Below are 25,578 nucleotides of genomic sequence, written 5' to 3' on the forward strand. Positions count from 1 at the left end.
AGATTTTAATTAAATTTATATGCTTTACTATGTAGAAGACATAACAGTAATTGCCACTCTTGACTACAGTCTTTTTTTTGTATCATCTACATCCACACTTTAAAATATATGTATATTACAGCTATTAAAATCAACATAGACATTACCATTCATCATCTCTTCTTTTCTGCTTTCCAGGAAAGGTATTCGATTAAAAATGGCATCTTTTTTGCACTTTTCCACATCACCCTCTTTAAATATCATGTCTACAATTTCACTCACCCAGGTCGTGCCTGTGAAAATTAAAGAAACCTGAGATTCCCACTGAACATGCTAGGCTGGTGATGCAAGTGATGAATTTATAGCTGGAGAAAGTAGCTATACTTTATTGCTAATTTATATATTATTACAATTGGATGTTACCAATGCAATAATATTGAAAGATGTCAGAATAGTCTCAGGACCCCAAAATAGCTTTGGTAAATATAGATGAATATTACAGTAAAACATACCTGTGGTAGAAGTCCCAGTTTGTCCATGATAAACTGTGACATTGTGCAAGCTGATAACAGTTTGGATCTAAATCTTTACATTTAACAGGTGAGGAAGCTTGAAAAATAGATGATACACTCAAGCATGCTTTCAAACATCAAGTTGAGTGCTTAGCTCAGTGTACATAGAAAAGAATAAGTCTGGTCCTTGCCCTATGGTGATCAAAGCCCCTTTGAAGAGTTAGATACAATAATTACAATGCTTCTTTTTTCCTTAAGATGTTATGATACCAGCAGGCACAGGGATTTAAAGGGCTGCAAAATAGGAACATTTAATTCAGTTCTTGATGTTTCAACAGGAAATGCCTTTAAGAGAACATAGTAATTGAGCTTAACCTTAACAAATTATTGGCATAAATTCCCCAGTTTTATGAGGTAGGGAAGGTTTTTTTTACCAGGCAGAAGAACTGTCTTCTTTGAAAACAAGTCAAAAGTCCAACACTTTAGAATAATATAGTGGTGAGTAAAAGAATTGGAAATAGATTGTAAAGCCTAAATCAAAGAGGCTACCTGAAGAGATGGGCAGAAATGAGGCTACAGAGACAAGCAGGCAGCAAGCATAAAATCCATCCTAGAGTTAAGTTGTTTTCTGAAAGTTTGAAAAGGCACTGGGGTACATTAAGTACGGAGCAAGGTTATCAAGGCTCTGCTTTGGAAGAACTCCTCTAGTGGCAGAATAAAGAGAACAATGGGGTGAGGGTCAATAAGAAGAGGCAAGAGACCTGGAAGAGACTGACTGTGAGACATATCTACAAGACATTATAGACAAAACATTTGACTGATTAAATATAGGAGATGAAGAAGCGAGAAGAAGTAAACCTGGAACAGCTCTCAGGCTTCCTCCTCAGTTGACTGGTTTTAGGCTGACATAGATGCTGACAAGGGAGAGAAGTGGAAGAAAAGCAGCTTTAGAGAGTGAGAGGAGCAGAGAGTCAGAGGAGCCAAATTCGTATTTAGCAGTTGACATATCTAAGTACCAAATGGAAAAACATCATAGAGAAGTACAAATTGGACCCTTCTAGTTTCTGAAGGTCTATGATTATGAGTTTGGAACTATAACAGTTGAGCTAAACTCAGAAAAAAAGATGATGGTGGAATAAGACGTTTTGAGGATGAACTAATAGAAAAGCTGATTACCTGAAAAACAGCTTTTTTATTTTTTGATCTGTGAAAATTGGTTATACTTTGTCTACACACTAATGACAATAATCATATCAAGTAAACAAAGTAGTCTTAAATTTTAGTTATGGCTCTATATTTATGCATCTATTGTACATAATTTTCTAATGGGCCAAATGTTTCATAATCTTTGACAAATTATGTTGAGTATTTATGATTCCTCCTAACTCTTTTTGAGTTTTACCTTGAAGTATTTTCAAATTTCCTGGGGGCAATTTTGCAATATAAACACTATACTCTTATTACACTTCAAAAGGGGAGTTATGAGTTATCTCCTATTCCTCACTTTTTTAAATATTTTTTTATCTTTCAATCACAGCTGGCATGCAATATTATATTAGTTTCAGGTGTACAGTCACATGATTAGGCATTTACATAACTTGTGAAGTGATCACCCCAATAAACCTAGTGCCCATCTGACACCGTATATAGTTATTGAAATATTATTGACTATATTTCTTACGGTCTACTTTACATGCCCATGACTATTCTGTAACTACCAGTTTGTACTTTTTAACCCCTTCACCTTTTTCACTCATTTGTCAAGCCCCTACCCATCTGGCAACTGTCATAATGTTCCCTCTGTGTGACTCTGTGTTTGTGCTGTTTGTTCATTTATTTTGCTTTTCAAGTTCCACGTATAAGTGAAATCATATGGCATTTTTCTTTCTCTGTCTGACTTATTTCATTCCGCCCAATGCCATCTAGATTGATCCATGTTGTTGCAGATGCCAAGATTTTTATTCTTTTTTATGGCTGGGTCACGTTCCATTGTATATATGCACCACTTTTTCTCTATCCATGGATCTATTGATGGACACAGGTTGCTGCTCTACCTTGGCTATTGTAAATAATGCTGCAATGAGTATATGGATGTATATATCTTTTCCATTTAGTGTTTTTCGTTTCTTCAGATAAATACCCAGAAGTAGAATTTCATGGGTCCTTCTTTATCTTTTGGTATAGCCTCTGTTTTAAAATCTAGTTTTGTCTGATATAATTATTAGTACACCAGCTTGCTTGTGTGTTTGTTTGTTTTCCATTTTCATGAAATATCTTTCTCCACCCCTTTACTTTTTTCCAGCTGTGAGGACTGGCCACAACCACCATAAAGGATCTGCTGGGCCAGGGCCGACCCACGGAGAAGAACTCACTTCAGCAGGGTTCCGGCACCTGCCGAGTCCATGCCCTGAGTGTGTCGCACATGGAAGTGGTCAGGTGGTGCTTCTGCTTGGTCTGAAGCTGTCCACCACATTCACTGTGTGTGCTGACTCTGGGGCTTCCCAAGAGGTCAGACCAAGGTCAGCCACTGCCTGTGTGCTGCCTGTGGCCACCAAGCATAAGCTACAAAGCAATCTGCAGGTGGCTGATGGGCTCGAAGTTTCCTGGGAGAAGCCAAGCTGCCAAGTGAAGGTGGTTGTTGCTCACGCCAGGCTTGGGACCACTTATCAAGTGTATACGAATGCAGAGACCAGATCTGCTTGTTTGAGAGTTTTTAGGAAAAGTCTAAAGCCAAGAGAAGCTTTTTGTATAGAAAAGCTGCTGGAGATGCTTGGGTGGCCCACAGGTAGGATAAGGTGGGGTGTCAGGGAATCACCAGGGCAGTGCAAGCAGTGTGAGCCAGGTTGATGTAAACTCAGACATGACGCCCACCTCCCGGCTCTTCGTGGAGAGGGCTCAGCAGAAGACCAATGGCCTCTGCCAGCACTTCTGCTTAGGAGAAAGCTACTCCTCTAGCTTTTGCCCTGTTGCCAGTTATTCTCAGTATGTCCAAGGCATCTTTTGATCTGCTGTCCCAGTGCTGGAGCGCAGAACAAGTGAGTCTGGGCTAATCTGTGCATGCGCCCTTTAAGAGGAATACCTGGAGCTCTAAAAGCCTCTGTCTCACTCATCTCCAATCTCTGCTGGTTTGTACAGACAGAAGTGGGTCTGTCATTACTAGGAGAAAAGGGAACAGCTTAGACCTAACAAGGAGACTCACCAGATTTGGGAAAGCTGGCAATGACAGTGTCATCTGGTCTCGCCTGGAATGCCTCTACATCATCCCAATATTTGACAAAATCATTATACATTGGAATTCCATGGACTCTGGTAAAGAATTCAGAATCATCACTTTTGGAAGACTCCATTGTAGAGTGGTGCACTGAAAGGAAAATAAGGCATGTTTTTGCACTTCATAACCACTTTATAATGTTTTAACTGTAATAGCAGCTCTGTATATTGAGGTTCCCTTGTCTAGCATTTTTTAGCTGTTGAGCAAATGGATTAAATTTATATTTAAGAAGTATATGACATAGTCTTGGTGATTTAAGAGCTTCTAATTTTTTTCATAAGATCAGTCTAACATAAGAAAATAATAAAATACAAGCCATTATAAAGTAAAATGTTTAAAACTATATAAAATGTGTGATACATTGGTATTATCATGTTTATATGTAATATATATATAAAATACATTCCACAATGAATGAAAACAATGGAGCCTTCAATTTCTCTGTCAAAATTGCTGGGCATATAAAAAGACTAAGAGCTTCGGAAATACAACAATATTTTGGCAAATTATCACTTGGATTAATCATGCCTACATTAAATAACAATAAAGCCAATTGTCACAATTGGTAGCTATTGCCAATTCTCAGAGTCCGAGTTTCCTTAGTTCCTGAAAATGTTTTATTTCATGAAGAAATCCAAGTGCTTGGGGAGTGTTTTTTAAACAAAGATGAAACTAGTAACACTGTAATGGCTATCTAAGGTATGATTCTTGAGGGTATAGAAGATCCCTCTGTGACCTGTGACATTACCTTCACTCTCCTGTCTCATTTAATCACTAGTATAGTAGTGGATACTCCCACTGAGTGATCTGTCTGAAAAGTATAAGGTTAAACCAGAAGGTTATCATTTGATAATTCATCTCCTGATCCCATGACAAAGTTCATGTTCAGGGTTAGTCACAGAGTTTTTAACTAAGTAAATTTTCTTTCCTTGGTTTTCAACTTCTTTCATTACCATTTTCCCCACAAATTACTGTATTTTGAGTTTTTATGTAGCATTTCAACTAATTGTAAACTTTTGTGGCATTAGTCTTTCTAGATCTCTCTTTAGTTCACTCTTGTCCCAAGAGCTGCCTGGTAGGTGGTTACATACGCATAGATTTATGACCACTATAGCTCTTACTGTGTTTGTCAGAGAATTCGTATCACAACAGGAGGCTCTTGGAGGCAGCAGTCCTTTCAGCAACCTAATATGTTTCTTTTCATTGAGAGTCCTAATCCATAAGAAAGACATTGTAAAGGGGAAATCAAATTCGCAGGCATTGTAACTAATGGATTAACCCAAAGGAAGAAATACCTAATAGCAAAATTTTAGAAAACTAAGTGTCTTGCAACTCAAACCAAAGAATTTGACCATTAACCTATACTACATGCTTTTTCTGGTACATTTCTAGCTGCACATTACAGGTGAAAACTTTCAGACGTTACCTCCTAACCCTTTCTCACCAGCATCTGACATTAAATCACACTGATGCTATCTGTTATCTTCCTGTATTTCCTATTGTTTAGGTCACTACCCTAGTTAGGTATCTTTCCAACTGTTGATTGAATACATAAAAATAGCCTTCCCATTGGCCTTCCTGTAAAAAGTTCATATATCCTCATTCTGTAACTAGCAGAGGAAGGAAAACGAATGTTATTTACTTATGTTCTACCAGACTTGAAAAGTTTTATTTTAAAATTGTATTTATAACTCATAAGGTTCTATGAAAAAACAGACATCATTATGAGGTTAGGTTTGTCCTGCACGAGACTCCTTGACGACAGAACTATATTTGCCTTACGCAAGGAAGGGTAAATATGCACACATTTATGCATAAATGTGAATGTGCATATATTATTTTTATATGATTGTTGAAAAAGTTGAACAATATAGAGAAAATGAAGGGGTTCTCTTTATTTTACTTTTTTAAAAAGGTTTTATTTATTTATTTTTAGAGAGAGGAAGGGAGGGAGAAAGAGAGAGAGAGAAACATCAATGTGTGGTTGTGCTCATGCGTACCCTACTGGGGACCTGGCCCACAACCCAGGCATGTGCCCTGACTGGGAATTGAACCAGCAACCCTTTGGTGGGCAGGCTGACGCTCAATCCACTGAGCCACACCAGCCAGGGCTTAGTCTACTCCTGAGAAATAATCACTTTTAATAGTATTGCAGTCATGCTTCTAAACATTTAAATATATGTTCAAATGTACACTTATGCGTATATTTCTATTATGTTTTACATTTATTTGTAGTCTACTTTTTCATTGAACTATATAATGTGAGCATAGTTTGGTATTGATATGTACATTCTGCTTTTGTTCTTATAAATGACACATAGTAGTCTATAGTATGGATGTTACACAGCTGATACAATTGTTTATTGGTGGAAATTCCTGTTTGTCTCAATTTTCTGAAATAAGTAGTATGTTAATGAACATCTTTCAGCGTCTATATTTTTACACTTATCTTTGCAGTGATAGTGGAAATGCCAAAATAAAAGTTATGCATGTGTAAAGTTTTGATAAATATTTTTAACAAATTAGTGAAATATTGTAGAAATTTGCACAGTATATGAAGTTTCCCATTTTCTCACGTCCTCACCGGTACTGGAAATTATTTGTTGTAATCTTTCATAATTGACTATATATTTTTAAAATTTGTATTTTATACATATTTTGTAATTTTCCTATTTTCACATTTTGTGAGTTTATTGGTTACTTTAATAATTCTGATACATTTTGTCCATCAGGACTGTTGCTTTTTCCTGATTTATACTTAGTATTTTATTATTGATTTATATATCAGAGGTACTTGATTTTTTCTACTTTTGTAAATTGTTGTATAGAATTTTATTGTTCATATAATCAAGTGTGTTAAGTTTGCCTTATGATCGGTATAGTTACCTAAGTATTTAAAAGTGCTCATATCATGATAAACACATATGTGTTAAAAGTTTATGCATTTATATTAACTTAAATGATGAATTTGTACATAGCAGAGAAAACAGTTAAGAATATAACTGTTCTTAAACAGTTATATAGTAGACCACCTTGGTTTTAATCTTAGCTCTCTTAACTGAAATTGAATCATCCTGGCAAATTGCCTGTGTTCCATTTTCTCATCTACAAATAGAGGACGTTAACACTTATACTTGCCTAAAACAACAATTGGGAGTTAAATTAAGGTGTAATCTTGGCCAGCTATAAATGCTTAATAAGCATGAGCTTTTATTGTTATTATGGCACATCTATATGACAAGGTAGAAGAACTAGACACTTGGGCCCTCTCCATATTAGTACATATCACATAGTAATATCTGTTCAAAGAAAGGAAAATACTTGTTGTCAAATAATTCCCAAGAATGTAAATATAAAATTATCTGAAAACAATCATAGTCAGTGATTTGCTTTCTATTGGAGGGGGTAAAAAGCTATAAGTGAATAATAGGAATTTTGTCCCCGTTTACTTGTCTAAAATTCTCTGGAACAACCAGCATGATATTCATTCCATTCAGGCCCCAGATTGTACAGCAGAAGAGAGACACTATGTAAGAGTTTTTCTTCTGTTTGTTTTTAACCAAATATTGGCTTAACATGTGTTTTGTAAACCACAAAACAACACTAATCATGGTCACTCCTACCAAAAGGGAAAAAAGTGCATAATGGCAAACTCACCTTTCCCAAACCTTCCTCTCAGACATATCAGATGTGGTCTCACCAAAATTATGATATTTTTATTATAACCAGCCTTGTTAATAAATCAACTTGTTCTCCCAACCTTCCCTTGCTCTCCAATAATAGAGCTTTCACTGGAAGAAATGTGTATAAAAGACTATGCTTGCCTGCCTACTAATGTGTTTATTCATGTGAACAACTTTCTTGGTGTTCTGCCAAATTGGAAAGAATTGGCTTATAGTCAGTTGGGAGTAGCTGATTTATCATTGAAGAGCTGTCTGACTTTTGGCTGCCACTTCATGATCAATTTTGGACTCAGAATTAAACTAAGTGGTATATAATAAAATCTCTTTCTTTGTTTAACTCCTTTGCTAAATTATCTGATATCACTATGTATGGACACACCCTCTAGCTAATCTGTTCTTTCTCAAACCATGTGTTTTAATTACAAGTGGTCGGTTTTATTTTAGAGCTGACTATGTAGATTACTGTTGTCTAAAAACACCAGCAAAAAACAAACAAACAAACAAAAAAAACTGTTAAAACTCTGATTCATAAATTCAATTGAATTAAGAAAGATTTTTTTCTTCCTTCTCTATTTCTCTTTTCCTGCCTCTCTCTTTCTTCCTTCCTTTTTTTGGCCTCCCCTTCTCCATCCCCCACTCTGCCTTTCCTTCAGCAATACTCTCTGTGTCAGTACCTACTTCATCCCCAGGAACAGAGTTAGGGGCTGGGATACCATGGTGAGCACATGCATAGGACTCACTTAGTGCTCACCACCTTGGACTTACCTAGATTTAGGTAAAATGGCTGAAATCAGAGAACATCCTTTGTACATAATTCTATCCCAGGCCTCAGCACTGGGTCACAAGGTAGATGCTCAAAAATATTTATTGAATTTAATTGCTTGTTCATGCCTCTCTGGGTTCTCTAGTTTTTACTAAAGACTCCTAGTTAAAATAGGAACTATCCTGGCAATGATCTACCTCTCACTACTTGACCAAGGACTTGTATTTCTGCTGCATTTATCTGATGTCTCTCACTTGACAGCAACAGTACTGTTTTTAATATCCATGGCAGTAATAGACTGTTTCTGATATATTTCATAAGCAACACAAGATTAGAAGTCAATCTTCACTGTGTTTCTACCTCGCTTGCTTTATTTCTTCATAAGTGAAATGGAGAACATATCAAGTGAGCAGGATTTACAAAGTAACTATGATACTGTCATTTATGTTCAAGCTATTAGAATAGAAAAGCACTACATAAATGCAAGATGCTGTTTTTAATAACCCACATGATTTGAAAGACTTTAAATGCTTTTACTTTACTAAGTGACTAAAGTATTGATAAAGACCTCATTCTTTCTATTTTCTTTTTTAACAGCTTTATAATAATAATAAAAATACAACCTGTCCAGATGATCCTGGGAAGGAACTGGGTGATTCAGTGTAGTTTTCCTCAAATCCCCACTCCGGTTTTAAGCTGCAAAATAAGATTAGTTGTATGCATCTGGAATGTTTCTGAGGACTTTTATTCCTAATGCCACAGAAGGAGGCGGAGATTAATTTGTGGGCTTGGCTTTCTAGAGTCTGTGATGCAATGGAGTAACACAAATATAGATCCAAATCGGAAAATGTACTCAGCCACACACAGTCATGCTCATTCACACAGAGATGTAGAATGCCTCTGCTGTAATATATCTTTTTTACAGATAGGACCTGAAACCAATACCAACATGGTTTTATTGGAATAAGAAATGTAAACAGATGTTTTCACATAATCTAAACTTATAAAAATATATGGCATTATTAAATAGTTAAAAAAGAAATCCAAAATGTGATGTGGTGGCAGACACCTCTAGCTCTAAGCTAGGTGTTGAAGTCCCCACAGCTGTGGTGTGGCTCCGCAGCTGGGGTGAGGGGACTGCCGGCAAACCGTGGTGGTGTCAAGTCCCCCAGAGGACGTCAGCCCCAAATTTTACTCTTTACAACAAAACCTAGCTTCCTCTGCTACTGTGAAGGCCAGCACAATGGATCTCACACCTGTTCCAGCAGCTCCACTTGCTTCGCCAAATCCATCACGTGTGGCTCTGCTCAGTTGCCTGGGTTATGGGGTGGCCCTGCCCACACAACACCAGTCCCTGCACACAACACGGACTTATGCTTGCCGTCACATTCATGTATTATCCTTCAACGCTTAAAACTGTAGATTACCCTACAAATGATGATAGCCCAAAATTATTTCTCACGGGGACAAAAAGAAAAAGGCAAAAGGTGGGTGGAGATGGGGAAGTATACTTTTTCCAGCCACTGGGTCATTCCTGAATAAATTCTCACAGAACCCCCTTGGTCCTCTCCCTCCCCAACCTGCCTAAAGACTGACCTTCCAGCTTTAGTTATGGGTGTGAACAAAAAGCCTATTTCAGAGATATGCACACCTATTAAAATAGGTGCACACACAGGGATGTGCTGGGACATGGTAAGGTTTCCTTCTGTGGCTGCAAAATAAGGCTACACAAAAAAATAGCAACAAGACTTATGGGTAGGCAAAAGAAAAAAGGTTATACTGAACTCCAAGGTAAGCACTTAGCATCTAACTTTTGATGAGATAGATGGACCTGCTCACGGCATCAGATTTAAAATGATGCCTGCTGACTTCAAAGGTGACTCAGGAGAGTGACTGCAGTTTGCTCCCAAATGAATGCACTTAGGAGAAACTGCAGGGATGAGATACATTTCCTAGAGAGCTCATGTCATTAAAAAAAATACATAAAACATGAATTCATAGAAGACTTTTGACAAATGCTGTCACTGTTTTAATATCTCCTTTTCCCAAATGAGGCTGGTGTGTCAGTACAGTCTCCTGACATGTCGCTGAAACTTGAGCCAGAATCTCACCCAAGGAAACCCAGACCACAGTAGAATACACAGAAAGTCAGATACTCAGAGCTTGACTGAACAGCTTAATTCAACAGTGGTCTCCTGTTAAATAAAGGTAACCGTACAACTCCAAGACTGGTCTCCCATGAATTCCAAAGGGAGAGGTCCCTCAGATCCTGAACTATGTGCACCATCTGGTTCACTGCCAGAGTGGCAGCTCCCTTTAGACTCTTGTTACTGGGGATGTTCGTTTTTGACAGACGTTTAGGCCTCTTCTTTCCATTTAGAAGGAATGACTAGAATTTGTTTTTTATCACACTAGCTCTCCTTCAAGATGTGTGTTTGGTTGGTTGGCTTTATTGGCAAGCATCTACGCCGCATTACCTGTCGCTTTCCAGTCTTCATCCGGCTGTCGTGAGACCACGGAAAGTACTGCATTATCCGCACAGGGCAGGGCGTGCTCCTTCACCACGGGGTAGAAGTACAGGTGCTCCACCACTCTTTGGCAGTCAGTCTCTGTTGATGGTCATGTGGCAGGAGTTTGCCCAGAAGATCTAGGGCTGACCAGATGTCTATTCTCACTGTGGATAAAATTTCCCCGTCGTTTCCGTGAATGTGGTCCCAGATTACCGTTGAAGTGCGGATCTAGGTCTACGTGATACTTCTTCGGATACCCATACAGCTCATCTGTACCCAGAACCTTGGCGATATGAACAAGCTGCTCGTAGTTGTCCTCTCCATGGAAGAAGGGTTCCTTTTGAAAGATCACACTCGCTAACATACAGCCCAAACGCCATTATGTTGAGGCTATAATCATACATCTGGTAGTCCCTGAGGAGCTCTGGTCCCTTGACGTTCCTGGAGGCCACGTGGACGCTGTACTCCTGAGCAGGATGGTAGAACTCTGCAAGGCCCCCAGTCTATTGGTCGCAGCTTTTTCTGTTGATGATCTATCACGACACCGTGCGGTTTCACATCCCTGTGCATGGTTCCCTTGCTGTGGCAGTAATCCAGAGCTTCAAGTAGTTCATACATATAAAACCCAATGGCAAAGTCTGCCAGGATCTGGTGAAGTTGATTAAAATCTGCATTATTGATATATTCGATTACCAAAGCTGGCGTCTTTGACAGTATCAATCAGCTTAATGATATTTGTTTCACCACGAAGGTTCTCCAGAATCTTAACCTCGTGTTTTATCTTCCTTTTCTTCACTGGCTTGAGAACTTTTACAAACACTCTCTCATTGTTAGTGATGTTAATGGCCTCAAATACGTCGCTATACTTTCCCCGGGATGTGAGCCTCATAGTCCCAGTCGTCGCAGCTCCTCAGGCTGCTCACCTCGGCGTAGACCCGGGCCCTGCTGCCCGCGGCCGGGCCGGGGATGGCGGGTGGGACCGGGGGTGCCGCGGGGCGCCGGGCGGAGAAGGTGGCGGGCTGCGGAGCGCCGGAAGAGGACGAAGAGCGAGGCAGAGGGCGGCCACGCCAGGACGGGCCCGGGGGCGCGGTCGGGCTGGGGGGCGGAGGAGGGCCGGCCGCGCCGGCTCCCGACCCCGGAGCCGCCGCCGGCGCGGCTGGACGGGCGGCGCTCGCGCTCTGCGGCGGCCTTCAGCTCGGCTCGCTGCCACGAGGGGGCAGTGGCGGCGGCGAAGGAGCTGGGGGTTTTCTTTCTTAGCTCCTGGCTCTTGATCAAATACCTAGATTTGCCAAAGGCAATGAACCAGTGGGTTGGGGAGAGGGAGGAAGAGGAAGTGAAGGGGAAGATGAGCGAGAAGATTGCATCAAAATAAACGACAGCTCAGGAAGAAAAAAACCTTACTAACTGATGAAGAATACAATGGTTAAGGTTGACCTTCAACCTTACAAACTTGCTGGAGGAGTGAAGGAGGAAAAGAATGACAGCGAAGAAGCAGGAGGGCAGTGAGGGCCTTAGATCAGGAGACCTAGGTCAATTTACTAAGACCTGTCATAGAAGGCTTTATAATACTTGGTTGTGTGGTAACAATTGCGAAATATCTTCTATTCAAAATGTTTGCCTGTAGCTCTTAAGGAGCCATGAAAATCAAAACCAATGACAGCTACAGAAAACATATAAACATCACTCATCTTTAGGTTATTATTTTAAAAACCTCACTTCTCTCTGCTCCAAAATACCGGCTGACTGCAAGGCTTTGTATGGAATTTCCTGATAAAGTTATCCATTTCGCATCATTAGAGTTTATATGAAAAGATGAGAAAATTTAAATGCCAAGTGTTTGTGGAATCTGTGAATTCTACACATATCTTTTCCTATCTCTGCACCTACTCTGTCTCTAGCTGAGAAAACTCTCCCTTGCTACCATGCCTCCATCCCCATCAAAACCTACAACTAAGTTCCAAACCTGATTAGTTCTCCTTTGTCTCTCAACTTTTCATAAGACTGCACATCCTTTGAAAGGCCTTTGGTGGCTCTTATAAGACTGAGAATTCTGTTGAATGACCTTGAAATCCTGTACTTGCTGTTAATGAGCCCTATTCTGCTGTGCCGAAGTTAAAAATTTACTTCCACACCTTCTTTATGAAGGGATTTGAAGAAAGCTTATTAGGCTATAGAAAGCTTACTAACAGAGTCTTACTCTGTATTTAGCACACTTCACGGCATCTGCAGTCTAAGGATTGAAAATACAGAGTCTGGCACAAATAACACCCCTTTTTATCGTATAAAAATCTTTTATTACAAGATCATAAACATGTAATCCTGCGACATAACAATATCACACTCACACATTATATGACATTTCAAGTGAAATGTTCAAATTGCTGTCCATCTCGAGTCGGACATTCACATACCCTACCAACCACCCGCAATGGCGTTACCCTTGCCGCACCCTGTATACCAATGAAAGGAAAGTGGCTGAAGTGTTCGGGAAAGAAAAGAAATTAAGAAAACCATAACTGTTAGTTATCGAAGGCGTTACTCTCCAGCCCTACCCAAAGTAAAAGAACAGTTAAGTGGTTCCTGAGAAATAGGGCATTTCATGATAAAAGTGAAGGTGGAGCATGAGAACCCAGGAGCTCAAGTTTACACTTTATTTTATTTGGTTTTATGCAGCTGGTCATTGTAATTTTATATCTATGTGTGTTAAATAAAATGTATTAAAAACATTTAACCTGCAAATATGCAAATTTCATATGGACTATATTTTTTGACCTACATAGCTTATTTTTAAAAAATTATGGATCTTTAATTATGAGGATCTGTGAGGCTTTCTTTCTTGTTTACCAAAAATGTTCTTTCATCCAAAATGTCAGGATGTGATCACAAGCGAATTGGAACAGGTTTAACCTTCTGACCTTTTTCCTTATCTTTCAGTTAGGAGCACTTGGCTGAGAGGATATGCCAGGTGCTTTAAATCACGTGACGCGACAACCACCAACGGCCACAAAACCTTTATCCTTAGAAAATCTTCTAAGTAATTAGGATTCACTTGCTAATAAAAATAAAACAATAGGAAAAATAGACAGCTTAACCTTCATTCTTCTCCATGAGCAGTGAGTACAAAAGAAATTACGAAATGTTTGTGTTCTTCGTCTGACCTTTCCCCTTAGTACCCTCAATGCAGGGGAAAAAAAACTCCAGATAAGCACCTGTTTTTTAAAATGTTTACCTTGGTTCTTAGAATTGAGGCAGATTTGCTATCATCCCCATCATACCACTGCTGTCATATTCTAAAACAGTCAAAATGAGTGTGGAATTGACATGTCTGTGTGAAAAAATGTTTCCAAGACAATGGTTGTTCCTTCTGAGTGACCATCAAACTTTCTTTTCCTTCTGTATCACACACAGCTCTCTTGGGTCAAGTTTGAGGATCCTAGCTTTTGTTTTATAAATGACAAGGCTTCAATGTCAATAAGGAAAAAAGTAAGTGACAGGGTGACTGAGCACTTCTTCAATTATTAGAATTTTTATTATTTTAGAACAGCCTTAAATGTACAAAAAGTTGAGCAGTTAGTACTAAAAGGTTTTCTTCCCTGTACATTTCCCCCCATTCATTAATATCTTGCATTAATGTGGTATATTTGCTAGAATTGAAGAAGCAATTATTGAAACATTAGTGTGTTGCAGCCTCCCAAACTGGGCAGGTCCACTTGAGACTCAGGCAGACAGAAGAAGATGCGCGGAGTCGTGGGGACGCTTGGCATGCCCTTATTCGGGAGTCACCCAGGCCACCAGCCCATGTCTATGTCGGAGCCCCGACTCTCTCTCTACTTTTCTCTCAGTGAGAAGCCCCTACCTCTTTAAGGACTAGCCCAAACAAAGCCGACCTCAGGCCAAAAAGTGAGGTAACTTAGCATGAGCTGTGCATGCGAGCCTCCTCAAGGCTAAGGGGCAGTATATTGCACCCTGGCTCAACGCTGTGGGAACACTGCTTTATCAGACTCCTTCAAGGTTGTGAGTAGCTGCTCCCACTAAATACCCAAGCACCTGGGTGAGGAAGCCAGACTGCCTCCACTTACCCTACAATTAGTATTAAATAAAGTCCATAGTTGACATCAGATTTCATTTTTTGTATTGCACAGTTCCATTATTATTGAAATCGTTCCATAATGGTGGGTGAAGGACATTACGTATCTTATAGAATAGTTTCATCCATCTAAAAAGTCTCTCGTGCTCCATCTATTCATCCTGTCGGTTGTTGCTGTAAAAACATCCAAACCTATAGAGAATTTTTATTAATTTATTTGAACCAAACTGACAACATATGCTGGAGAGCAAGAACTCAAATGCTCTGAAGAAGAATAGTTCCACGGTGTCTATTATGCATTTGAAATCAAGGAGAGAACTAAGGAAGATCACATGGAGGTGGGAGAAAGTAAGGCAGAGATCAGATTACAGCATAGTTCATGAGATTATGCCCTCTCTTGAGGGTGGTTGTTTCAAAGGTGTGTCAACTAACCTAGGTGCACAGAAACAATGGACAGGGCTTGCTTAAGGCTAAGGTAAGCCTTTTAGTTAAAAAAAAAAAAAAAAAAAAAAAAAACAGAAAGGGAAACGGAGAGACTTCATATGAATGAGGTGTGACTACCCACCGTGACCCACTATGGCCTGCCCAGTTAGAAATTGATGATCTGAGCACCTGGTGAGGTTGCTTTCCATAGAACCCCATTATTTCATCCACTCTCCTCCCCTAAAGTCCAGATAACCACTGGTCTTTTCATTGTCTCTATAATTCTGCCTTTTCCACACTGTCATATTGTTGGAGCCAAACAATATGTAATCTTTTCAGACCATCTTCTTTGCCTTAGCAATATACATTTAAGATTCTTTCATGCTTTTCAGTGGCTTGATAGCTCATTTATTTTGATTGCTGAATGATATCCTATTGTCTGAATGTACCACAGTTTGTTTATCCATTCACCTGTGGAAGGACATCCGGGCTGCTTTCCCATGTCTGCAATTACGAATAAAGCTGCTATTAACATTAATGCCCATGTTCTTCTGTAGACAGAAGCTTTCATCTCATTTGGGTAAATACTTAATTTTTTTAATTAGATAGTATGGCAAGGCTATTGTTAAAGAACAAATGTCCCATTAAATACATGTACAAATCTAATTGGCTTTATGAAAATGATTCATGACAAGGGCAGCATCCCCTGTGGCAAGTACAAAGGAACTCCTAGAAGCTATAGAGTGCGAAGGCTTTTATAGGCAGAAAGTGGTAGCATAAGACAGTTGTCAGCGAAAGGAGAGAAGGGATTGTTTCAGGCAAATTTCCCTTCCCTTAGGGAAAAGTAGGGGGTCTTCCAAGGCAGATCGCCTCTGGCTTCCTTTGGGAAACTGAAGAGTGCTGAGTACCTCATTAATACTGACCAGAAAATTCCAGACTGAGTTAATAACATTACAGTCGTGGAGAATGTTGAAACTGCAGTTCAGTCAGGTATTAAGTCTAGGTTTAGTGTCATGGACTTTAGCAAAGTGACCTCATTTGGAGCGTGTGGTTTTCTCTTTAACAAGCATGAAAACAGAAAACTCAAAACAGTCTTCGCTCACTCAGGAAAATCCCCTGGGAATCTTATCAGAAAAGAATGCCATACCATAAACTTCTGAGTAGCAATTATTTTAGCATGTGGGTATTTGGATATGTCAGAAATTTTACATGGTTTACAAAACTCAGCATCTTTGTTTAATATCAGTGAAAGAAAATTTCTTGAATTCGGATTTTGGCAAGGTCAAACTTACTCGTTTATCTTTTCGTTGTTATTCGTATCAGATTTATTCCTGCTATCCAATTGTTGAGTTAGCCTTCAAGCTAAAACCAGGAGTTGTTGGCCTATAAATGCGAGTGTTAATAACATTAGACTTATCCAATCATTCTAACAACCTTGTACATTTGAAAGTAACAAACTGTGTGTAAAAAACACTATGATTCATGGGAGGGGGGTTCCCACATAGGTCAACAAAAGTTAGCATAGCATCGCTATGCTTTAAAAAATGGCATAATAAATTTATAAGCACTTCTGAAAATTCTCACATTATGGCTCTATTCTTTTGGGATTTATTTATTTTGTGGGTCGTTTTCCCCTTGAACTCAAGCAACTATGAGCTGGCAGGAAGACTATTGAAACTACATTTTCCTCTTATTGTTTAGATTCCTTTCCTCCTCAAAGGGTTTACTTCTCCAAGATTATATCAATGTCTAGGTACACATGTTTTCCATTTACCCCTTCCTGAATTCTCTATTTTAAATTCTGGACTAATTTAAAACTGTTTTCCAAAAAAACATTAATACTATACTTATTTTATAGAAGTTAGCCTTTTTTCTGGTAACATGCTAACCTCTACCTTGTAACTAAGCTCTGTGTTTACTCATAAAGCTGCATCAGCAACAATGATAATAAGAGGAGATAATAATGAACACAATACCTACTATACGCCACCCACTTTATGTATAGTTATCTATTATCTTCGCATTTATTATATGAACACATGTCCTAGAACTATGTCTTGAGACTTGGTCAGCAGGTGGAGAGACACAGCTATGACGTTGGAATCCAGCAACAAGAAGAAGCTTCACAGTAAAAAGAGAGTGAGAGAACTTGAGTTACTTACAAATCCTTTCCAGAAGGCATATTATTAATCTTTAAAATGATCTAGACTTGAAATGACTTTTTTTGATCAAAAATAATAATCACACAGCAAATAGGCAGAAAGCGATAGGATAATAGAGTTGAGGGAGCATGGAAATTATGCAGAGTCAGGAATTGGAGCACAGGGGAACTGGCGGTATTCTGAGTCAGGCTCTACATTGACAGCTGGCAGACAGGGTAAGAAAGAGGCAAGCAAAGTGGTAGAGGTGTCGTTATAAGCATGTTGCTCAAAAGCGGTACTAAGGTCCAAACAGGAAAAAAGCAAGACTGATTCCTATATAAGAGGAAATAAGGTAACCAGAGGAAGATTTGGATATGGGGGGTCGGGGGCGCGGAAAGTGAGAAACCTGGGATAGAAGGTTTTTGGTCACAAGAAACAGTGTGACAAACTGCTAAATCTTAGCTAAATATTGATAACAGTATCTAATATTCCATAAGGGCTTATTAAATCTCAGGAACAATGCTAGGAACTTTACAATATCTTTTTTCATTTTCACAATAACTCTGCGAGTTAGTACTGCTATCCTCACTTTACGATGGGGGACCCAAAAAAACCCAGGATGTATTTATGAAAAATTGTGTATTTATTCTTCCATGTACAAAATTTAGTCTCCTTCAAAGTACTCTTCATTTGATGCACTACACCTATCAAGACTTTTTTCCACTGCTCAAAACAGTTTCTGAACTTGTCGATGTTGATGCTTTTTGGTGCTTCCGCCAGTTTTTTATTTCACCTCTTCCACGATGGTAAAACATTTTCCTTTGAGGACTTTCTTTCAATCCAGGGGAACAAACAAAAAGTCACCTGGGGCGAGACTGGGTGAAATGGGTCAGTGGCAGAAGGAGGTCATGCCATTTTATGTCAAACACTGCTGAACACTCAGTGTGGTGTTGGCAAGTGTGCTTATAAATCACTCATCGTGAAATGGGCAAATATGCCAAAAGTCTTCAAAAAACATGCACTGAATCTGAACACGGCCCCTCCCAACAACACCAGCTGGTACACTGATACAGATAGGTTCCCAGAACATTCGCCTCATAGGGGAAGCCTGTACCGTCAGAGGCCTGCCCTCCAGAAGAGAATTCCGTTTTGGGTGGGAGGATCCTCCCTTGTAAAACAAAAGAATAAAAGCCTGGTAGGTGCTCCGCCTAGTGTTTCTCAGTTACTTGGGCGTCCAGCAAGGTAAAAGTTCACCTCTTCCATTTGGGGCAGGGCACATGCTTGCATTGCAGGTTTGGTCGCTGGTCAGAGCATGTGTGAGAGGCAACCAATCCATGTTTCTCCCACACAATGATGTTTCTCTCTCTTCCTTCCTTCCCCTCTCTCTAAAAAGAAGTAAATAAAATATTTAAAAAAAAAAAAAAAAGCCCAGCAGGCTAGGTGTGTTGCACACATTTACAGCCATTAAGTGGCTGACTTGGAATTTGAGCCCAAGCTAAGTAAGCCAAGAACCCATTCAGAGAATCCTTTGGTAAAGGACTGTAGCAGCTGAATAATCTTAATCTCTCTGCATCACCCTTAATTTGGCCTCCACTCTTCCTACTTCCTCCGAATTCCTGGCAGAATGGGCCTCAGAGCATGGAGAGATGCCACAGCTGTGGGAGCTAGAAAGTTTTGTGCTTGGATTTGGTGTTGTTTTATTACTTCTATCGGATTCCTGATGCTGGATTTCTGTAATGATGCATAAGAAAACCTTTGGGTAGGGAGCTGGAAAGAGACTGCTTTTTAGACTTTTCTCAGCTGTTTCCTAGTCAGTTAATTATCAAACCCGACGGCACCTGATGACATTTAAAAATGTATGGGGGCTTCCGAGATCGTGGCGGTACGACCTTAGCTGCACTGGGCAAGAGGGGGTCCAGATGGTCGGGCCGTGGGATGGGTGCTGCTGCCAGTGGCGCCGTGCAGCCTGCGGACGCTGGGTGAACTATGTGCCGTCCCAGAGGCCTTGCTTGAGTGGGTTCTGGGGTTGTGGAGATGCCCTGGAGGGTGGGGAGAGGCGTACCTGGGACTTCGGCTGGCGGCACTTGAGCTGAGTCCAAGCCCAGGCGGTGCTCTACCAGCTCCTTTACACCTGCAAGGTCTGTGCAACCGGTCCTCCAAGCAAATCTCCTACCTGGTTTCTCAACAGGGCATGGTCACTGTGACCTGCCCTGGCTGCTAGAGCCAACAGGTCACCGCGACCATCGTGTGATAGTTCTGCGGCTTGGATGGGAGGAGGTATACTGAAGAAATCCAGGCGGTCAGAAGGGGGAGGTGTGCCAAGTGACTGGTCACGGGCCCTGGGGCAGGTTATAGAGGCTATGGAGCCTAAACTCCACCGTGGCTCCAGAAGGGGATGAGGACCACGATCCCTCCTACCCTGGCAACATGGAGACCAGGTGACCCTGCCTTCTACCCTCCAGAATGATGTTTTGTCCCTGGGCCTGTTTCTGTAAAAAGAAAGAAAAAAAGAAAAAGCAGAGATCACTTGCACATAATAGGGCCCTAGCTCCCCTGTTGTCCCTGTTTCTGGAGTCAGAGTGACTCACAGGAACACCTCCAGGAGCAGCCTCAGAGCCCCTGGGCCGCCCCTGGGCCGCCGCTGTGGCCCTGCTCAGAGGAACTGCCGGCAGGGGCCACGTCCGAGTGGGAAGAGGCTGGATGGCAAGTCTGAGCCCTTCCTGCCTCGCTGTGTGGCCTTGGGCAGGTCATTGGGCCCCGTTGAGCCACTGCCTTCTGCACGTGAAGATGCTCGTGTTGCCAGGTGTACAGGAGGGAAAAGCAGACTCAGGACAGGCAGACTGGCTCAATTCTGCCCCACAGCTCAGCTTCCTGATCTTGCTGGCTCTAGGGAAAGGCCTGGAAGGAATGGCCAGTGAGCCACCGTTCTTTCTGGGGGGCAGGATCACACACCCTGGGGGTCCCATCTCTCTCTTCAGACAGAAGGAGGAGGCCCCACAGATCCCTTTCATGCCCCCTGCTCACCCCCTAGACGCAACCTCGGCTGCTCCATATGGCCGAAGAGGGCCTGGCTGGCCCACGGTGGAGGGAGCAGCGGGAGTTGGGCTGTCGGCCGTGGGGCAGGCGATGGGCCTGTGGGTGCCCCACTTGGTCCTTCTGCCCCTGGGGTGTTCGGTTTGTCTTTCAATCTCGTTTCACTGTGTTCTCAGGGTGTTTCTGGGTGTATGAAAGTACACTTTTTTCCAGAAATGTTCTGGACTGTGTAATCCTCAGCATGAATCACCAGCCAGTCTCTCTGATCTGGCAGGATCTGAGCTCCTGATTACCTCCCTGTGTCGGTCCTCAGAGCCTCAGAGCCAGACCCAGAGCCTCGCCTCTCTTCTCCTGGGCTTTGGCAGACTGTGCTTTGCCTAGATTTCTTCCTGCCCTTCCCTTGGCAAACAGCTCTCTACTATTTCCACCCAGAGCCTGCTGTACCATTTGCAGAGATGTTGTCATCCTATAGCCTCAGCCAGTTCCCAGCCAGCTCCTGCACAAAGGCACCGAGGCCACGGAGACTGCAGGCCATGGGGACTGTGGAACCTGCTGGCCTGGAAATGCAGCAGCAGGGCCTGGGCCTGGGCCTTGGCCAGGCTACCTGAGTGCCTCCAGAGTTGGAACCAGAATTTGGGGCGGCCTGAAGAGCTGGCTGGACCCCAGAGTGCAGAACTGGACCTAGAAGCGTCACCCAAGACCCTCCCTTCATGGATGAGGAAGCCAAAGCCTGCGGTGTGGACCTGTGTGTTGACGATGTCTTTAATTTTTTTCATTCTAATTCTTTGACATTTGGGCCCTGCTGACCCTGGAGGGACTGCCCCTCCCAGCGCTAGTCAATTCCCAGAGGGAGTGGCAGATAAGTGAGCACGCCAGGGCAGGTACCAGACAACCGGGGCAGCCTCTCTGCCCAGAGCCACTGGAGTTGTTGGCACCAGCCAGTCTGGGGCTTCTTGGCCCTGCCATGCCTTCCAGTGGAAACCATAGTACAGGCTCTTATGCTGTTTTCCTTCCCCTGACGTCTAACCCACCCGGAGACTTCCCACATGGCCCCATGACCTGGCATCCCCCTTCCTCCTGGGACCCAGGAGTATCACCAACTGTCTTTCTATTGGCATTGTCTCCTGACTTGCCAGCCTCACCGTACCTGAACGACATTAAAATCTACCTTTTCAAACAGTAAAATGGAAGAGAATCGAAAAAGACCCATTCAATTCCTGCATCATGTTTCTTATCTTTTTCTTCACTAGCTTCCTATAGCTCTGTCTCTGTTAAGATACCTAGTTAAACGAGTCAATTCGGAAAAGAACAAGACATGTCATCAGAATAACTCCCACCTACCCAATGACTTCTGCCTCCTATTACAGAGACTCAGATGAAATTCCCACATTCAAACTGCCCCCAGGAAGCTTTCTTACTGCCAGCTAGCTCGGGGCACTTGTACTCTAGGAGCAGGTTCTGAAGACCTAAAGCCACAAAATCAGCTTACACCTGCACTGGTCCACTCTCATCATAGTTCTGCTCTGATCACCACTCTGGAGTCAGCCCACTTTCTACTCTTTCAGGTTTGGGGGAAGAAGAAACTTTCCCCTACCCTCAAGATTCTTTTGGCTGGTCTAATAGTCAAGCAGACATGAAACTGATGACCCAGACCAAATAACCAGATTTTATACATATGTATGTATGGGAACCTCATGCACATGAGAGAGTCAGAGACCACACAGACATGAGGGGTTCAGAGACAGAAAGTTAAATTAGGGGTATATGTAACCCCTTGAGCTAAGGAGGAGGGAAGTTTCCTTGTAGAAGATTTCCCTGCCCTCTAGATAGGTTATACAATGTTATTTCTAGTGGCCATTCTTATGATGAGCAAAGCTACTAATTTAAATTCTTGAAGGAAGATGTAAAAGCTTCTTGTGCGTTAGCAGGGATTTGATTCCCTTCATGTCAAAATAATTCACATGAAAAAGTGATACATTTTGGGGAGACCAACTCTGAACCCCTAGACTTTCCTCCTCTGAAACTTCCTAAGAAGTTTTACATTCCAGGTGTTGGGTTGATTAATTGTTACATATCTCACTAAGCCACTCTCATCTCAGGAGGTAATGACGCATGTGGGCTCCCCAAATTAAGCCTATGGTTCAAGCAATCAGGGCTGTAATGACAGGCATCTCTACGGAAACACAAGAAAATCACTGGTCAATGATTGGAGCAGAAATCCCAGTTTTTGAGTTAGGAAGGCAGCCAATCAAGAGGATTCCTAAATGTCTTTCTCAAAGTATCTTCAAATGGAGTGGAGCCACGCAGTGACAATCTGATCAATTCTCTGGTGGTCCTTCTCCAACAGGCACAAAGGTGTCCATATATTAGGCTGTTGTGGTGACCTTTCTGAAGTCTATATCAAGTTGTCCAACTTCAGCGCGCCTGGCCTTGGGAAAAGGGCAGTTTTGGTTTGCAATAATTCCAAGTCAAATTGGAAGCGTTTGAAAATTTAGAAATGTTAGTTTGGAAATACACACTCCAATACCGGAGGGAAATAGAGGAATTTAATATCCGGTCCAGTTTACAGATAGAAAGCAAACACCTTAAAAGATAATGAGCAACACTAGACTCTAATATCAACACAAATTATATTATTGAAACAATTTTTCTCCCTAAAATTCCCCCATTTTAGGAGCTAGGCAAGACCGATTTATTTACAAAATAAGACTAAGTTCAATAATTTTGGCCTCATTATTTGTAGGGGTCCAGCAAGTAATTAACCATATAGGCTCTTTTAAATCTGCTTTGCTAGAATTTTTCATAACAAATTTTCAGATTGAACATAAACAGAACTCTTGGAGCCAAAAAAGCCAAGGCAAGGACTTGTCATTAGACATTGTCGGTACTACCTATAGATTTAGATGAGTCCTCCTCTTTTCGATGTTCCCCTGATATCCTGAGGATATGCACCTGCCAAAAAGTGACATTCTTTACTCACCTACTAATGTTGCTGGGAACTCTGTAAACTAGCGCCCAGGCTAACCTTTCCACAAGTTGTTATTGGCGTTCATAAATCAATCTTAATTTCATAAAGCTGTCTGGTCATCTTTGAGTCTATGAATGTCTCTCTCAAATACGACGTTTCAGTCCAAGTGTTACCATGGGGTGGTTCACAGGGGTGCCAGGGAGTCTCCTCCATTGGCCTGGATGGAGCAGGGAGAAGTTCTTACACTGAGCATACAGAAGGCTCTTTTGCTGCCCCTGCAATTCCCGATTGGGTGTGGGGTCAGGGTAAGGCAGGCTCATGCACCAAAGAAGTCAAAGTGGTGCAGGGGCAGGTGCTGGACCCGAGAAGGAAGCCACTCGGTCTAGCCTGGGGAAAGAAGGGACTGGATGGGAGGTGGACCCACCCAAAGCATGTGAAAGTTTGGGAGGTTGATCAGTCATTTTGAGAAAGCATTTGGTCCATTCCAAGTGTTGGATTGATGTTTCTCTCACACAGTAATGTTTCTTTCTCCCCTTATCTCCCTCCCTTCCACTCTCCCCATAAATGAATAAATAAAATCTTTAAAAAAGAAAACAAACCTTTTTCTGCTTGAATCCAGGTTTTCAAGTACCTCTCTCAACCCTGCCTGATAATTGAGGGTAATAGAGTCAGGGAATATTCCAAGAAGTTTTCAAGGCTGTCCTTCAGAGCTTGTAAGGTTTGTTCAGTAAAATGGGTGCCTGAATCACTAGAGATTGGGGAAAATATGGCCCACGTGGGGAAAACAGGTTATTTTTCCTGTATCGTATACACATAAAATATTATTATTGTTAAAGAGTTCACTTAAAAATTAACTTTGTATCTTCCTTACATTTATTTAATTTGTTCTTAATAATTATGTTTAAATTATTTATGAAAATGTTACCGCATCAAATTGTTTTTTCTTGCTGACAAATTTTGAAACAGCATAACATGAATCTATTTGACTAAAAACCCAAGAAGACTACAAGATTATACATAATTCTCATAACTCCAATAACATGCTTATTTAACCAATTGAACTCAAGTTTTTTCTTTCTTTAGACTTTATTTTGAGAGGGGAAGGAGTGGAGAAAGAGAGGAAGAGTAACATCAATGTGTGGTTGCCACTTGCATGCCCTCTACTGGGGACCTGGCCGCCACCCAGGCCTGTGCCCTAGACTGGGACTCAAACTGGCAACTCTTTGGTTCGCGGACCAGCACTTGATCCACTCAGACACACCAGCCAAGGTTGAGCTGAAGCTTTAATATCAAATATTTCCCAGATCCCATAATTCTGAAAAGATTGAAGTTAGCTTCTATTACATTTTTGAGAACTACTATGTATGCACCGATTTCTTTAAGCCAATTAAATCGTTTTTTAAATATAAATTAACAATACAATCCATAGTTAGGCAATGCCACACAACACCCATAAACACAGAGAAAGATACAGAAGCCTCTCAGCCTTCGTCTAAAAATTACTGCCATTAGACAGGTACAACAATGTAAAAAAAAAGAAAAGATTGAATACAAGCTATGTTTCTGGCAGATGGAATAAATTAAGTTCAACTGCTTAGGTGGCTAAAGCTTTTCTTACTAGTATTTGTTGAGTCAATAGTTAAGATTGATATTGGTCCTTGGTAAGGGAGCCTTAACATTTTTTGGAAGTGGTTTGTATTTTCAGAAAAAACACCCTTCGTTTCCCATGTTTTCCTGCAGTTTTAAGAACTGGGGATGATAAAGTTAAGTGGGTTTTGAACTGCTTCGTGAGCAGAATTTCTGGTTTCAGAAAGATTTCAGTGTAAGAACAGTTGTTTTCAAAATTGAGTTGTAACTGAAGTGCCATCCAAGGTAGACCTACCTAACTATATCTTCTCCTCCTCTGGATTACACAGTTTTGTTTGAGCTTGGGGAGGAGGCTCAAAATTAAAAATTCCCATCAGGCTCTGAATCTCAGCTTCCAATTTGGACAAATTTCTAATCATAGAGTTATAAATCCTTTCAAATATCTTGCCACGTTTCAGCTGGGACAAACAGTAAACATTTGACAGTGCTAAACAATTTTACAGACTCAAGAGAATGCAAAGCTCATTACCTTTCAGCGTCATTCCTTCTGAAAGCTAATAGGAAGAACTGATAGAGAAGCATTCCCAGCCAGACATAGTATCCGTTCCCATAAAACTTTCA

At 41.2% G+C, this 25,578-nt stretch overlaps 1 protein-coding gene and 1 pseudogene across 1 annotated transcript in view; both read right to left on the reverse strand.

Moving 5' to 3' along the window:
* Positions 1–8,908, reverse strand: part of LOC129083690 (sulfotransferase 1E1-like) — a 28,613-nt gene extending 19,705 nt beyond the window's left edge. Inside the window, exons 1-3 of the mRNA XM_054589595.1 lie at positions 8,832–8,908; positions 3,691–3,852; positions 147–272 (exon numbers count right to left, since the gene is read on the reverse strand). Of these exons, the coding sequence (XP_054445570.1) occupies positions 147–272; positions 3,691–3,838 (274 nt within the window). The 5' untranslated portion in view covers positions 3,839–3,852; positions 8,832–8,908. The remainder of the gene's footprint in view (positions 1–146; positions 273–3,690; positions 3,853–8,831) is intronic.
* A 1,763-nt stretch (positions 8,909–10,671) lies between these two features.
* Positions 10,672–15,773, reverse strand: LOC129087402 (casein kinase II subunit alpha'-like; annotated as a pseudogene).
* Between the last annotated feature and the right edge of the window lie 9,805 nt (positions 15,774–25,578).

This window comes from Pteronotus mesoamericanus, unplaced genomic scaffold (assembly GCF_021234165.1).
Source record: "Pteronotus mesoamericanus isolate MK-2021 breed Mesoamerican mustached bat unplaced genomic scaffold, CSHL_Meso_final contig_130, whole genome shotgun sequence".
NCBI lineage: Eukaryota > Metazoa > Chordata > Mammalia > Chiroptera > Mormoopidae > Pteronotus > Pteronotus mesoamericanus.